This window comes from Carettochelys insculpta, chromosome 11 (genome assembly GCF_033958435.1).
Source record: "Carettochelys insculpta isolate YL-2023 chromosome 11, ASM3395843v1, whole genome shotgun sequence".
Taxonomy (NCBI): Eukaryota; Metazoa; Chordata; order Testudines; family Carettochelyidae; genus Carettochelys; species Carettochelys insculpta.
The window spans coordinates 18,654,096-18,671,127 of record NC_134147.1 but is presented as its reverse complement, the minus strand read 5'-3'; the positions used below and the strand labels follow the sequence as shown (position 1 = coordinate 18,671,127).

The 17,032-nt window shown below is 46.2% G+C and overlaps 1 protein-coding gene across 1 annotated transcript in view; it reads left to right on the top strand.

Moving 5' to 3' along the window:
• Positions 1–16,571, top strand: part of CHRM1 (cholinergic receptor muscarinic 1) — a 52,288-nt gene extending 35,717 nt beyond the window's left edge. The window contains exons 3-5 of the mRNA XM_075004920.1: positions 8,119–8,228; positions 9,063–10,798; positions 13,009–16,571. Coding sequence (XP_074861021.1) covers positions 9,144–10,772 — 1,629 coding nt within the window. The 5' untranslated portion in view covers positions 8,119–8,228; positions 9,063–9,143 and the 3' untranslated portion in view covers positions 10,773–10,798; positions 13,009–16,571. The remainder of the gene's footprint in view (positions 1–8,118; positions 8,229–9,062; positions 10,799–13,008) is intronic.
• Positions 16,572–17,032: the final 461 nt, after the last annotated feature.

Here is a 17,032-nt window from a genome sequence, read left to right as displayed (position 1 = left end):
TCGATTTACTTTGAACACAATGCTTTTTGTGTGTAGATGCTCCATGGGCCCTTTTGAAAGAGCCCCTTTCTTTTGAAAGAACTTGCTAGTGTAGATGCAGCCACAGAGATTTAAAGAGCAGAGCCCATGTGTAGTGCCATACATTCAATTTTCTTACCGTGCCACCATGCAATCCCCCATTTTAGGGCTGTGACTTCCAGGAGTCCTCCAGGGAGAAAGGAGAAAAGTTCTGATGCTTCTCCAAAAATCTCCCCTGCAGACTTCCCATCAGAAGTTGTCCTGAGCTGTGAAAGGTACACCTGATCAACCCTATTCCTTGAATTACAGGGCAGTAATAAAGCTGGAGAAGCAAGCGGCTGACGGTTAGGTTCACAAGGAAAATCAAATGCCTATGAACTGGAACTAACAGGGATCTGTGCAAGGGAGGAATTCGGATAGTCACTCACAAAGCCAATGGACCTAAATTTCTCTCATATATGTACCTGGCTCTAAGGATGCTTATATGGCTCCCACCGCCATAGAACCTGAGACTCTCACTCTCTTTTATGCGACAAAACCCCTCAGAGATAGGGCAGTGCGATGATCCCTAATTTACAGAGAGTGAAACTGAGGCACAGAGCTGCTAAATGACTTGCCCAAGTTCTTCCTAAACTCCCCAGGCAGACATTTTAGGATTGGGCCTCCCGTAATCTGTAGCTCTCAAGGCAGGTATTTCAGCATCACTAGCCCAAACCGTGCCCATATTTTTGCCACGTTAACTGGGACAGAGGATGTTATGCCATCTTAAAACCCCCCACAGAATTCAAGGAGCATGCCTGAGCACGCAGACAAAGGTTTCTGAGCTGTTTCAAGGGTGCCAAGGAGGGGTGAAGCAGTTCCTGGTGCTTGGGAAAAGAGAGGTCTCTGCGGTTCTGCATCTTGCTTTTCATTTCCACAGCACCACGCCACCCCCTTCAATTATTCATGGGCCCTTCACTTCCCATCACTGCTGCTTGAGTTGCCAGAACCCAACCGTCACTTGTGAGCTGTAATAAGTAAAGAAATGCTCCCCCCGCCCCCAAATGGCCAGAAATAGGAAGTCCAGAGCAGGGGCAGAGGGCTGGTGGGAGACAAGCTGGAATCTGTGGGCTATTCGGGCATAGCAAGATTCATGCACGAAATCACTGCTCAACCACTCTCACCCACTTAGACTGTAAACTCTGGAGCTGGGACCATGTTTTTGTTCTGTTTTTATACAGCAGCTAGCACTATGGGATCGAACTCTTGGCCCATGACTGGGGCTCCCAAGCACTACTGCAATTCCACCAAAAAAAGAGGCTTTGGAAGGTCTTCCCAGTAAGAGAAATGGGAGGCAAACAACCTTGTTTCTGGGATTCTATGACAGGGTTGCAAACAATAGTGGGGACTGGATTCAGATCCAGGAGGTGCCATACAGTCCTATGCGCTTAATACAAATAATAAAAAATTAATAGCAGTAACTAATGGGGTGAATAGAGCTGGTAAAAATATTCATCAAGATTTTAGGGCAAAAAATGTCTTTTTAAACAATATACTGCTGAACATCTCTAATCTGGAACTCCCTCATCCGGCAACATCTGCAATCCAGCATGATTTTAGTTAGCTGGATGACCACTTATTATGGTTGTGGTCATGGTCCCATGCAGTTGGTTTATGGACACCAGTCCTGGTTCTCAGTGTTGAACTGTTATTTAGCTCTAATTCACCCTAAATATCTTCCAAGAGCCCAGTCAGCAGTGCACGTTAGTAACGTGCTAGACAATATTGACCTCCCGTGGTCCAGCAAATTCTCTTGTCTGACACCGGTTAGGTCCCCAGGGTGCCAGACGAGAGAGGGGCACTCTGTATAAATTTTCACTGTGGTGGAATGTTTCCTTTTAATTTAAATTGAAAACATTGCAAAAAGCAATTGTTTCCCATTTTATTTGGGGGCAGGCTGACAAACCACTCACTTCAAATAATTCACCACTAGAAAAAGAGGAGGAGGAGAACAGTGTGAGAAACTAGTTTTCTCCCTGCCCCCACTAAAACCAACTTTGCCAAGCCTTCAACATTCACATTACACATCTCTGACGCCCTCCCACTATTTCTGCTACGTATTCTGGGTGGCCAGGGAGATATAGATCTTAAGGCCAAAGGGACGCCAGTTCTGTGGTATCATTTCTGAGATGAGGGCAGCTAATGAGCTTAGGTCAGAGGGGCCAGCGTGATCATCTAGTCTGACTTCCCGTATTACTCTGTCCTGAGCATTCCATCCAGAGGCTCCTGCTCTAAGGCCCTGCCGAGAAAAACAGTCTGATTACTGTGTCATTACTAACCCCATCCTCTCCTGGAGCCAGGCTATGCATGAAGCAGAGATTGAAATAGCACGAGACAGCTATGGATTCCCAGTCATCAGTCCAGATTTCATTTAGCTAAAACCTCATCTAATAATACACAAACCTCCACAAGGTTAGGAAAAATGAATGATTGATCTGTCATCTGGAAGGGTGGGACTTTCTCCCTGTAGTGTCTTGATATTGCAGTCTAGATCGATAGGACAGAGTGGAGAGGCTGATGCGGACAGCACTAGACAGCTGTTTACTCCTCAGGGGAACACGTACATTTTAACTCTTACCCACTTGTGCACAAAATGGGCCAGATCCTCAGGTAGTGTAAATCCGTGTAAATCCTCAGCTGGTACAAATCATGACATTGGTTTCCATAGTGAAATGCTGATTGAAACAGCAAAGAGTCTGACCCTAAAAACTTGTTTTACCCCCACTGGATGCTCTGTATATATAGTATATTAATGTGTGAAACTCACCCCTGTACAGAGACTCACCAAAGACACTCTGGCCTTAAAGTGGTACAAAGGCTTTGTGCTGGCCCCTCTACCCAACAGTGAATATCATCCAGAGCTGGCTGCATCTTCGGATTTTCTGGGGCTCAGCCCTACCCCCAGGCTTGCTCCTAGCAGTATCACCAACCGCAAGAGATCAAAAATAACAATTTAGATCCAGAAAAAAAAATCAGGATCAGCCCAGGAAATGAGACTTTTCTAAAGCCTCTGTTGCATATTTTGGTCTGCCTTTGGGTGTCTGAATTCCCCTGCCTACAGCCATAGGAAGGAGGTATAATTAGTGTTGGCCACTTCCCAAAATTTACTGGTAAGTTCACTTTTGGCCCATGCTGTGGAAGATCTCAGTCCCTCCTCCACCAATTAATTCTGCCCCCTAGCTTCCCCCACCCTTAGATCACCCGCCCCCAAAACCTCACCTCTGTTCCTCCTGAGGCTCTTTGTGCTCCCTCTCCTAGGCCTTGGGAGCAGAGTGTGGTCCCCCTAACCCCTTGCTGGCCGAGGAACAGTTCCTCGCCCTCCTCTACCCCTTCCCAGGCTAGGCACTACAGGCCAAAAGAGGACGGGCGAGGAGCAGAATCACCATTCTGTTCCCATTGCACTAGTGTCCTGAGCCACTGGGTTCTTTAGCTCCCTCCTCTCCTCCTGTGGGTTTGGCCTTTGAGGTGCTATAGGAAGGGAGAGGCCCAGGGAAAGAGGAAGATAATTCTGCCTGCAGCAGCCCTGTTTGGTTCGTCTGCCCGATAGCCAACCAGAGGATCTAATTCAGCGAAAGCTGTCGCTTCTCATTTGATGGCATGACTAGCTCTAGCCTCAGCCAAAATCATGTCTCAGTCTTGAGATAAGAAATCTCAGAAGTGGCCAACTCTCAAGTAACATGTAATTGATGTGCTGCAGGGTGTAATAGTGCCTGCTGCCTCCGGGGGTGCTAGAGCTGCTGAAAACCTTGAGCAGAGCAGCCCCCAAGATTCAAGAAACAGCGCTGGGAGAAACAGGTTGCTTATTTAAGATTGGTTTGAAAAGCAGCACAGCCTTCTCCATCTTTCCCACTCGAACCCTTGAGCTAAGTCACTCCATAAACCTGCAGCTCTGTAGGGATTAAGACAGTGCTACTCATCAGAGTAGATTTACTTGAATGGGAAGATCGTTCAGGCAGGGAGCATCTCTCTTTGTTCTGCATTGCATAGCACCTAAAGCAATGGAGCTCTGGTCTGTGACCGGGGCTCCTGGACACCATCACAGCACAAATAAATTTACACACATGCCCGATTACACTGCTCTGATTTCATCCATTCCTGCTGCCTGCATGTGACAGTTCACGACAATCCCCAGCATAGTTTTTTTCCTACCGGTATGACGAATGTGACAAGCATGCAAAGGGCAAATGAAATGAAGTATGTGCTGATTGCACACAACATTGACTATGACAGCCAGGCCTCAGAGGCGACCAGTGTGGGGACTGAAAGAGGCACTGGCCACATGTCCCTGCCCTGCCCCCTCCCTATTCCTCCCATGCCCCACCCCCTTCCTGCCCATGCCCTTCCTTCCCACCCCCAGCCACTTCCAGTGTATGTGGGGCAGTCCCACCCCGCTCCCCTGGAGTGGCGCAGCCTAGGAGTAGCATGAGCTAGGAAGCTCACGCTGTTCTCATGCTGCACAACGCTGGGGGAGATCCCACACCCCTCACAAGTGGCTTGGTGCAGTGCCAACGCTGAGGGCAATGTGAGAATGCATGTGGCCCCATGCGCGCCCCCCATGCATCACCTATGCCATGTTCACCCTCTGCATCCAATCAAAGTGCTGTTATGGTTCAGTCTGCATACCCTGCAAATTCTAGGTACACAAGTGCAGTTAGCAAAACAACCCTATCCCAGGAGCTGGTCTTGGTTACAATAGTCTTGCAGCCCACTGAGGAGGAGGGTCACCCATGCAGCCCACTCACTAGCCTAGGCTGACCAACCCTGAGCCACAGCTAGGCTGGGCTAGGTTTCAGTAGACCTGGCTCTTTCACTGACCAGCTGTATGACTTTAGGCAAGTCCCCTCCCATCCCTATGCATCTGTTTTCTTTCCCAACCATACCTGTTTTATTATAAACCCTTTGAGGCAGGGGCTGTCTCTTCACTGTTCCTGTGCTAGTTGCTGCATAACAGGGTCCTGATCTCAGCTGGGGCTAGTAGGAGCTGCTGTGATAAAAAAAAATATTATGTAGGGAGGAATGCTGTCCAATTTTCAAAAATAAGATTAGGTTAAAATAAAATTAGTTTTTTTTAAATTGAAGATTATAAAATTAGATAAAATATAATTAGATTAGATAACAATGAGAGTTTAGCTGGATTCATTATGATTTAACTTAGAAACACTAAATAAGACTAGAAAAATGATGGAGACACAAGGTGGGTGAGGTAAAATCTAAGTTTTATTTAGGACCAAGTTTTATTGGTGAAAGACAAACTTTCAAGCTTCGGAGCTCACGCACTTTGTCTTTTCTATCCTGAGACTAACATGGCACCAACACTGCAAACACAACAGAAAAATATTTAAGTTATTTTGTATATTGGGAGATCTGTTTCTCTGTAATTCTATTCCTGGAAGCACATGAAATAGAAAGAGTCAACAGTTTTTCCTCCTCACCAAAAATTGCTTTTTGAATAAAATCCGGTTGATTCTCATTTTGATCAAAATTATCCTAACAAGATGACAAAATGAGAATAGAAAAGTTTTCATTAAAATGTTAGTTTTCTACAAACAAAAAGTGACGTAAAACCAAAAATACAAAATATTTAATTGGAGAAGGGGGGGAACCGTCCTCAAACTTTTGAAGGGGAAAAGGGATTTAAAAAAAAAAAATCTCTGGTGAAAAATTATTTTTCAGCCAGTCCTGGTGCACAATCATGTCAATGAAATTCTAGTTTTCCATAGTGCTTTCCATACACAGACCTCAAAGGACTTTCCAAAGGAGGTCAATATAATTATCTGCATTTTATATGTGGGGAAATTGTGGCATGGAGTAGGGGTGTGTCTTGTTGAAGGTCACTGAGCAGCCCAGCAGCAGAGCCAACAATAAAATCTGTGGAGTCCCAGCCCAAAGGCCCAGTTGATGTGACTCTATCTTCCCCAAGTGGCCCTGACATATATAGCAGTTTGTAAGCTTGCTATTACCCACTGATTCCTTAAGGGTTTCATGTGCTTTGTTTTAATTACTCCCAAGTAATTTCCTTTCCTTTGCAAATCTGAGAACCTTTTTACTATTGTGTTGCCTTCCTTATTCCTCTGCTGTGTCTTCTGACCCACACCAGTAAGGACCGGAAACAGGTTCTCTCTCTTTACTAGGAATCCTGGTAATCAAACATGCCAAGAATTCAGCACTTACATCCAGGATTCTGGTGTTTGGAGGGGTGTCTTCCCCATGACAATATCTGCCTTTCACACTGCTTGCACAACACCAGCTCCTTGTGCATCTATGTGTTGGTCCCATCTGCCAGCCTGAAATAGGCATTAGTCACACAGAAGCTGAACAACTTCAAAGAGCAGCTATAGTGAGTGTATTTTGCTGAGTAGTCCCATGCAATAAACTCTGAGCCACTGGGACATCTTAGAGAAACAACGGGCACTGGTTGGAGGGATTTGTGGTGTCCAGGCCCTGAATGCTGATTCAGGAGGTCAAGGCTCATTTGTCAGCTGTGCTTCAGACTCACTGCACGACCTAGGGCAAGTCAGCACTCCATATAAGAGGGTTAAAAACCCTTCATCTGTCTGGAATGCAAGTGTTCTTCCTATGTGGCTGTACCATGCCCAGAGTTTGGCAAGAGGTCCCACATGCTACCACAGCACATAAAATTTATGAGGAGCAGCAGCAGTAGGGAACAAGGATATTTCACTTGCCCTTCAAAACCAGACCATGTTAAGGTAGGTTCTTTGCAAGGATTTTTGTTTTATTCCAAATAGGAACCTTAGGTGGTCAGTCATTAACCATTCATTTTACTCTCTTCCTTCTGGTGTTTTGTCCAAGAGGGTTTTAGAAGGTGATGGTTAATTTCAGGTGTCTTTTTTTTTTTGTGGGGGAGAAAGGACAGGTATCCATCTTCAGACACCAACATGGGCCTGATTTTCAAAGGGCAGGTAGCTTATGCTCTGAAGGGTCTCAAGCTGGACATTGTAGATGGATGGCCCGTCTCCCCAGCACAGGATTAACACCATGCCTGGGGCTGTTCAGAGCATTTCATCAAGCCACCATCTATTAACTGCAGTGACCTCTTAAACAAAAAGAAAATAGAGCAGTGCAGCTTAGAAACAACCTCAGTTCCCCTCATACAGAGTTTTCTGCAAAGCCCTATACTTCACAAGCAGTTTCCTACTCTACCAGTTCCTCACCTGAGAATAGCCTGCTCCAGATGATTCTACTTCTCCCCCTTGCACAAGCAGTTTCCTCCTTGCTCCTGCCAGCTCTCACCCAGCTGAGCCATTTGCTGGGTCTAAGCATACCAGCTGGGTCTGATCAGCCCAAATTGCTCTTCTTAAAGAGCCTGCCTTAGAACAGAGGTGGATGATCCTAAACCCACTGCCCTGTTAAGTAGTAGACCTTGCTACACATGTTGAAAAACACAATGCATTCAAAATCATTAGTCGCTTTCAAAATCTGGGGACTATGTCCTGGGCTCCCAACAATTCCAGACACTAGTGATCCAGGCAATAGACATTTTCTCCTACCAGTCAAACAGGAGAGATTGGTTTGCTATTGTTCAAAATCTACTATTGCCCAGCTTTCTGGGGGCTCCTTCTGTGCTGCTGGGAAAGCACATAGTTATGCCCTTGTCAGTTGCACTATGACAAAATTACCCCATAATAGTCAAATGCAGTAGGTGGAGGCAGCTTGGAATTGTATGCAACAAGCCAACAGATCACCTAGCTCAGAGGATGTGGAGCTGCAAGCACACAGACAGGACCCGAGGACAAAGATTGCATGTAACGAAGACAAAAGTTGTTATGAAACTACAGCCCAAGTAGATTAGGATAGACCCTGCCCTCTGTGAAGTTCCACTACATTAAGTCCCTGTAAGTTTGCTTGGAACAAAAATTTAACCTGTTCCTTATAAAACAACTAAGGGCCCTGAAGGGTTCAGAATCCAAACCTGCATCACTTTTGAAATAAACGGGGTTGTAAGATTGCCTTGAGTGAAAATAGGTCTAAATTTAGCCATTTTAGGGTTACCCAGATGTACTGAAGAGCCATGAAAAAGTAACTTCTTTTTCACTGATACAGATCGCCTTCAAGATGTGATGTCTCAGATGTGTCAGTGTCCCACTGCCATGGCAACATCATGGAACTGGAGACTGGACATTAAGTTTCAAAGAAACAATCTTGATAACAAGGTGAGTGAGTAGTCTGATCTTCTTTGCCGATCCAGAGATCCAACCTTCCCGTCGGCTCCCTCTTATTGTTGTTTGTATGATGGCGGTATGTAGGGCTCTGCCCAGACCCTCACTAAGATCAGGGCCCCCATCATGCCAAGTGCTGCACAGACACAAAAAGATGGTCTTTGTTCCACAGAGCTCATTATCCAAATAAACAGTGGTGAGAAGAGAACCAGGCAAAGGAAGGGGAAATGACTAGCCTAAGGTTAGTGGTAGAGTCAGGAACTGAACCAAGGTGTCCAGAGCCCTTGCATAGTACCCTATCTATTAACAAAACCGCTTTTCTGCAGTGGATGTGACCTCCTCAAGGTCACAGAGCCACCAAGCCAGGACTGAATCCAGAATTCTTACCCCAGTGTCCTCGTTACCCAGCACGGAGGGAAATTTTTCATTTCAAGTTGAACCAAAACCTGCAAAGCTTCTCAAAAATTTTGGCAAATCAAAAACTTTTAAAAATGTTTTGGTCAAACCACATTTTGCTTAAATTTGTATCACCTAACTTTGTTAATGTTTTTAAATAGTTGAAGGAAATTTCTAAATAAAAATGGTTTCAACTCAAAAAAATTGAAATACTTTATTTAGCAAAGGTCAAAATGAAATATTCTGATGGTAGGGGGAGAGGCTGAGGATTTTATTAAAATGAACAACTCGGCAAAATCAACATGCATTTGCAAAACATCTCAGCAAAGCCAAACTGAGTATTTCAAGGCAAAAACGTTTGTCTGAAATATTTCCCTCCGCTCTAAATCTGACCCTTCCCCAGGCTCAGCCAAGTCTCTTTCCTCATTTCAGGAGGTGTCCTCAGACTGAAGACTCCTGCTCACCTTTCCTCTCCTGGCCAAAGAGGCTTTGAATTGGAGTGGTGGGAACCTAATGTGGCTGTCACCCCAGTATGCTATTTTAGGAGAGGTGAGACCCCACTCCAGCAACATGAACCTCTCAGGTGTCCCACCAGCCCATAATGGCTCCCACGGAGGCCCCGGCCCTGCCTTGCATGGGGGCTATTCTCTGTGGCAGGTGGTGTTGATTGTGCTCATGACTGGGATTCTTTCCCTGGTCACAATGGTGGGCAACTTGCTTGTGATGGTCTCCTTTAAAGTCAACAGTGAATTGAAGACAGTCAACAACTACTTCCTCCTCAGCCTGGCCTGTGCTGACCTCATCATTGGGGCGGTGTCTATGAACCTCTATACCACCTACATCATCATGGGCCATTGGGCCCTTGGCAACGTGGCTTGTGACCTCTGGCTGGCCCTTGACTATGTAGCCAGCAATGCTTCAGTCATGAACCTCCTGATCATCAGTTTTGACCGCTACTTCTCTGTCACGCGGCCCTTGACGTACCGGGCCAAGAGGACACCCAAGAGGGCAGCCATCATGATTGGCCTAGCTTGGGCCATCTCCTTCATTCTTTGGGCACCTGCCATCTTGTTCTGGCAGTACTTTGTTGGGGAGCGGAAAGTGCCCTCAGGAGACTGCTATCTTCAGTTCCTCTCTGAGCCCATCATTACTTTTGGGACGGCCATTGCAGCCTTCTACCTGCCAGTCACCATCATGATCTTTCTCTACTGGAGGATCTACCGGGAGACCGAGAATAGGACCAAGGAACTGGCTTGCCTCCAGGGCTCAGAGAGCAAGAGTATTGTCAGGCCGACCCCCACCAACAGGCCTAAAGGAGGTGACAGAGGCAGCAGCAGCAGCAGTTCTGAGAAGCTGCAACCCATCAAGGTTTCTCCTGCTGTGACAACAGCCCCCACGCAGGCCTGTTGCTTCCCTAGTAGGAAGAAGGTCAATCTGTATGTGGAGCAGAACAGCAATGGGAGCTGGAACAACACAGAGGAGGAAGAGGAGGAGGAGGATTCCTTGACATCATCCGAGGGTGAGGAGCAGCCCTTTGAAGTTCAGAGTATCTGCTCAGTGGTGATCCAGCTGCCTATGATTGGCAGCGTAGCACAGCCTCCGCTGCCGATAAAAAAGCCAAGCCAGGAGCGGGAAAAGCTGGCCGGAGGGCCATGGGCTGGAGAGAATGGCTTGTGCAGAATCTTAGCCCAGTCTCCTGCCAACAAATCCCCCAAAGTGACCAAGAACCCATCAAAGAAAAAGACAATGCCAATGAAGCAGAAGCAGGTGCTGACTGCCAAAAGCCATTTGGTGAAAAGAAGCAAACAGCTCTCCGAACGGAAAACCATCTCCCTGATCAAGGAGAAGAAAGCAGCACGGACACTGAGTGCAATCCTGCTGGCCTTCATCCTCACCTGGACACCCTATAACATCATGGTGCTGGTGTCCACCTTTTGCCACGACTGCGTTCCAAAGAGCCTCTGGAAGCTGGGCTACTGGCTTTGTTATGTCAACAGCACAGTCAATCCCATGTGCTATGCTCTGTGCAGTAAGTCGTTTCGTGATACCTTTAAGATGCTGCTGCTGGGCCGCTGGGACAAGAGGAAGTGGAGGAAGATGCCCAAACAAGCGGTGACTTTCCACAGGGCTCCAGCCCACTGAGAAGATGTGGGGCAAATCCCAGAAGGGTAAGCCAGGCACAACTGGTCTTGGGACCTAATTTGAGGTGGGAGGGAAAGAAATAGCTTCTAAGGCAAGAAGTGGAGAGTGAATCATATCATGATTTTTGGGTCAATAAGGCAGATGTCTCCAAATTGTAGGGCAGAGGAGGGTACAGAGAAATGATCCTCCCAGCATCAATAGGAGGTGGAGAGACAGCATCACCCAGTCCTGCTCTGTTCCCAACTCTGTTCTGGCCCAGCCCTCGGCTGCAACCCTGGCTACCAGCCTCCAAGCCACCGCCAGTGGCAGGCCCTGACCGCAGCTCCATTCCCTGCCACATTCCCACACACAGCTGTAGCCCCAGCCTCAGCTCCCTCACCCCCTCCACATTCTCTCCCCCACCCCACAAGTCGCAGCTCTGCTCCTAGAAGGTGGGGGTGATGGGCACAGACAGGAGTCAGGGAGGGTATTACCTTGGAAAGTTTGGGGACAACTGCTGTACAGTATCCCCATGTTATCAGCTGTGGTTAAGGCCAGCACTGTTGAAGAGCATGGAAAGGGGCAATTTTGCTCTAGCAGACATTCACTTTGTAGGAGGCTTGATTAGTCTGTGCCTACATCAGGAATAGAAATTTGATAACAGACGCTCTTTAGTCTAGCAGACAAACCTTACAGTGGAAGATTCACGGAGCTCTATTTAGTTTGTACAAGGGAAGGCTAAGGGTTCATAAGTACCCATACAGTAATCCCTCCATTTACATAGAGGTTGCATCCAGGGCAATCGCCACATAAATCAAATTGCACATAAATTGTGGGGGAAGGGGTTGGGGAGACCCCTGGAATTTCCCTGGCTGTGGGAGTGGGAAGCTGGGGGAAGTGAGGGGAGAAGGAGCCACTGGCTTCTCCCAGCTAGGGGACACACAGCTGAGGGAGCTGGGGGCTGGAGGGGAGGGGGCGGTTTCGATCTGCACTTAACTCGTGGTAATGAGAGTTAAGCGCAAATCAAAATTGCACTTCAAGGGCTTACTGTACAAGGAAGAAGAGCTCTGTGTAAGCTTAAAAATGTCTGCCTGTCACCAAAAGAGGTTGGGTCAATAACAGCTATTAATTCACCCACCTTGTCTCTCTACATGGGGAAGAGAAATTTAATAACAGAGGGCTCATGAAACTAGTGAAAGTCTAACAAGAACCAATGAGTACAAGCTAGACAATTCAGACAAGAAATAAGGTGCCTTTTGTTAATCGTGAGGGGAATCAACCACTGAAAGAACTCACCAAAGGCTCTGGTGGACTGTCCATTACTGGCAATTTTTAAAGTCAACATTGGATATGTTTCTAAAAACAGGAATTATTATTTAGGGAAGCCCTATGATGCTATACAGATGGTCAGACAACATGATCACAGTTGTCCCCTCTGGCCTCATCATCTATAAGAGTGGGGACTCCACTGCCTCCTGCTCAAGGATGAATGGGCTTAATGGATATAGGCTGGATAGAGGCAGAACAATGCACACCCTGGACACTGCCAGGCCCGCCAACAGCAGGGGAATGGAAGGGGGTGGGCAAGGGGACAACTGCCTTGGGTCCTGGTAATTCAAAAGAATCCAGGGCTCCTAGGAATTGCTGCTGGTACCATGGCAACCAGAGCATGCAGGCCCTTTAGATCACTGCCAGAGCTCTGCATGGTGCATTCCAGGTGACTCTGAGGGCTGGCTGGGCGCAAAGGGAGACTGGTACAGTCCAGGCAGTGCTAACAGTTGGCAGCCTCAGCCACGCCCTGTGTGCCTGAGGCCCTGCCCCTTCCAAGATGATGAAACTGGCCTCTCCCCACCTTGCCTTGAGGCCTGGTGATTCTGTTGACCTCCTCAGGGCACAGCTGAACAACTTCTGGCCCTAGGAACTTATTATGTGAAAACAATTAATACACTAGCTCAAACCCTTTCCAAAAGGGCTCTATTCCTGTTCTAGAAATGTGACCTGGTGGGTTACAGCGGGAGTCAAAGACTCGCGAGTTCTATTCCCAGTGCTGGGGAGAGCATAGGGTCTAGTGGTTTCAACAGTGCGTACTAGGGGCCAAGACTCCTGAATTCTATTCCCAGCTCAGAGAGGGCACCTGGAAGCCAAGGTGCCAGCAGCTCTTACCAGTTATATATATATATATATATATATATATTTAAAAAAACCCATGATATATTACAAGTGTCTCAACTTGCTGTTCCTTGCCCTTTCTCCCTAGATTAAATCCCTGGGCTGGGATGAAGATGGTCAGACAAACACCACTGCAGTAGCAGAATGGGACCTGGCTGTGATGCCAGCAGGGGCGTCCCTCCGAGATGGCCAAGAGCCCAGCTGTGGGGTCTGGGTGAGGATACACCTGGCAAGTTCCGGAACACCATGCTACCGTTTATTATTGTAATCGTCAACCCATTGTCAGTTAGTGACCTTCCTTAACACTGATGCATGTGGATGTACCAAACAGAAAACAAAACGGACAAAGCTGGCACATGTAGTGCTCTGGGCTTGATAAAAAATGGATTGAAAAACTGGTTTAAAATCTAAGCCCAAAGGGCCACAGAAACCAGCGATTCATGGTTGTGACGTGAGCACCTGGAATTTTCAGCACTTTTCAGACTTGCTGCTTTGGACTTGAGGGGCTATTGGACCTTTCATCCATTCAGCCACAGAAACAAGTGCAGCCTAGGCACCCTACTGCTTGGACTGAGAACATGGGAGTCAGGACTCCTGGGTTCAGTATTTGGCTCTTTATGAGGAGAGAGTCCAGTGATTCAAGTCAGAGACTGAACTGGGAGAGAGGGTGTCTAGTGCTCAGGGCAAGGATGGGGAAGAGTCCTGCATTCTTGCCCCAGTTCTGGGAGTGCAGTGGTGTCTAGTGATTAGAGCAAAGTAAAATGGTAGATAGGACTCAGTTGTTTCCCAGCTTAGAGTCAGAAACAGGAAATAAGATCTGGGAGGTCAAGAGGTCTAACAGATTAGAATAAGGTTGCCCTGGATTCCATTTCCAATTCTGGGAGGGGAGTGGTGTCTAGTGGTTAAAGTCAGGGGGTGTCAGAGTTCCGGTGTTCCATTCTCAGAGCATGTGACCTTGGACAAGCATGAGTAGTGACATTTTGGGAAACTGGTTGAGGTTTGGGAAACACACGGTGATCTGGGGCTAGCGAGAAGCAGAACAACATTGCACTGCCCCAAGAGAACTGAAAACTGAAGGTGACAAAGATGACACCTGGAGTGGGGAAATATGAGCAGAGCTGCATTTCCATCCTTCCCATTGGGGTCTTATAAGTGCCCCATTCAACCACATGGACACTGGATACTATTAATAACTTACTGTGTCTTTGTCCAGCTCATCAGGCCTATTGTAGAGAAATTCTTTCCCCCTCTCTGCTGGCACAGTATAGAGAAGCCTGGAGGAGCAGCAGCTCCCTTAAGATGGTTATTGTAAGTCTAATTATCATAACATCTGGGCACTTCACAATTTTAATATATTTCTTCACACCACTCCTGTGCAGCAGAGAAGCATTATTCCATTTCACAAAGGAGGAACAGAAGCAACGAGTGACTAAAGGACCAATTTCAAAGACATCTAGAAATTGAAATCAATGCAAGTTAGGCGCCTAGCTATTTTTGAGGACATGGGCCTGAGGGTCTTGCTACCAGTCACTCAAGAAAGTGGGAAATTGAATTTCAGTTTCCCAACTCTCAGCTTACCCTGCAAACTCTTGCACCAGTTAGCTCCTACAGAAGCCATTGCTGCTTGCTCCACCCTGTACAAACACTGCTTTTGCCACAGAGCTTTCAAGCAGCAATAATTGTTCCAACGATTTTATGTCAGATGTGGATGGATATATTTAAGCTATCCAGGTCTGTCCCTCCCCCAGAGACCCTTTGATTCATTCCCCCCTTTGGGGAGTAACAAGCAAGGAGGGATGAAGTAGGAAGGATGAATTATTCTGGGCCAGAACCATCAGCACTCTATGTTCCTAACTCCCACCAATGCTCCAGGGAGCTGTGTGGACACAGGCAGCTGAGAAATGATGCATCAATGTAAGCGTTATTTCCTGGAGATATCCCAAGAGGAAGTCAGGGCCAGTCCTCCCATCTCCTTCCTCTTTGTGCCATTATTCCAACCTTCCTTTGGCCTGGTGACTCCTGAATGTTTAATATGAATAAATCATTGACCCAAACATGGTTGAGAGTTACAAACCCAGCACTGCAAACCCCAACCATGCAAAAACAGGTCAGGCTTCAAAAATCATGATTTAAAAAAAAAAAAAAAATCACAATTGTAAGCCAGCGAGTAAACTGTGGGTGGAGGTAAGGGTGTGGTAAGGGAAAGAGTCATTTTCCTTCTGGTTTCAGCCTTTAGAGGTCACATTTTCAAACTCTTCTTGAAATATACATCAGCCTAGTTTCACAATCATGACTCCAGAGGCTGAGAGGAAGGAAAACTCCATTTAGCATCAGATTTAGCAATGCTGCAAAACACTGATCACACAGGACTGTACGTACTGACATTTCCTCACACGGGGCCGAGGTATGTATCACTGTTCTTCATATTTATTTGGTTGAAATATTAAATACTTTTTTTTATTACAAATAGTGGGTTTTCTTTTAAGAAATGGTTACATCAAGAGGCCCTAACTGAAATCAGTTCCCCTTGTGCTAGAACACGGCCCCTATCTTGCCAGGACTGAACAGCCCCTCTCTGATATCATGGACCACCTCACTCATACAAGGTGCTGCATATCAACACAACCACACAGTGCCAGCAGGAAAGAGTTTACAGTTTGAACAAAGGAAGGATTATCTCCATTTTGCAAGTGAAGGAAGTGAGAGAAATTAAGTGATCTCCTGTTCAAGTCTTGTGGACAGAGTTGGAAACCTAAACTAAAGCAATCCAACGTGTTTATCTCATTTCAAAGAGTTGACAAGAAAAGGAAAGGAAAGAAAAAACTTCATCAGAGAAGTTTATGACTCTCCATAGCGATCTTATGGGCAATAATATTTGCAGTAGCTTATGTACTGAGGACAATAAAAAAAAAAAAAAAAAAAATCACATAAGTCACCTGAAAAGCATGTCATGCAAAGTTCAGCATGGAATTTTATACTCCAACCTTCTTCAGCTCAATACGATTAAAGAACTAGGAATACCTGCAGTTTTTTAATCATACTTTGTTGCTTTTCTCTGAATTCCCTATAACAAAGAGCGTCGTAGTGCTGATAAATGACTGGGACTCATCCGAATATCACAGCTGCCATCATTTGATGTGTGCCCTAATTTAAAGTATTGAGGGGTCATTTAAAATCATAAAAGCTGTATTCTGATCTCACCAGGAACTGGCTAAAAGCAGGCTAATTCCCTTGAGTTAACTGGAACTTTGCTCCAGATTTATACCTGCATACAAAGTATAAGAATTTGATCATCTTACTCCAGCCAGGGATAGATACCATTACTAGGGGAAAATATTTTTAAAAAGCAGTATGCTTCCCTGTCCAGGAAGAATGGGCTTGTGGTACTACAGTAAGTCTGAAGCAGACCAGAGAAGGAAATGGTCTTCCTGGCCTATGAACATTTATAGAATATTTCCCATGGCATACCGGGATAAAACTAAGGCACTTTTGTAATAAACAGCCCAAGAGAGAATAAGAGCACAAGACAAACGCACCTGTTCCAGAACAGTCAATAGCCTTTTAGCGAGCAGAGGTGAGGGGACCCAGCTCTGCCTCGTTTAGACATGGGTACTAATTATTCCGAGCTCTGTCTCACATTTCCAACCTGGACTGGAGAAACCTCTTTTGATGAAAATTTAATAAATTCCTACAAAAAGTTTGTTTTGTCCATTCAGCATTTTCTGATAAATACAAAACTCCCAACTATCTCTCATCTCAAGAAATCTGGGTTTAATACCGAGCTCTGCTACAGATTCCCTCTGTGACTACTCCCTCCACACATGTAAAACAGGGAGAATAATCCTGTCCTCCCACTTCCAAGCTGTTTGTTCTATTTAAACCCCAATCTTGCAACAACTTATGTACATTAACTTTACACACTGTGAATAAATCTCACGGACTTGGAATGCTGACAGTGCCTAAAGTTAAGCCTCTGCAACAGTCTTGCCAAGATCGGGCCCTAGATTTGAAGATTTAAAGGGATGGTCTCTCACCATGTGCCTGTGGCACCTGGCTCAATGATGCCCGAAGCTAAGTTAGGCCCTGCAGGTGACAGATTAACATCACTGAAG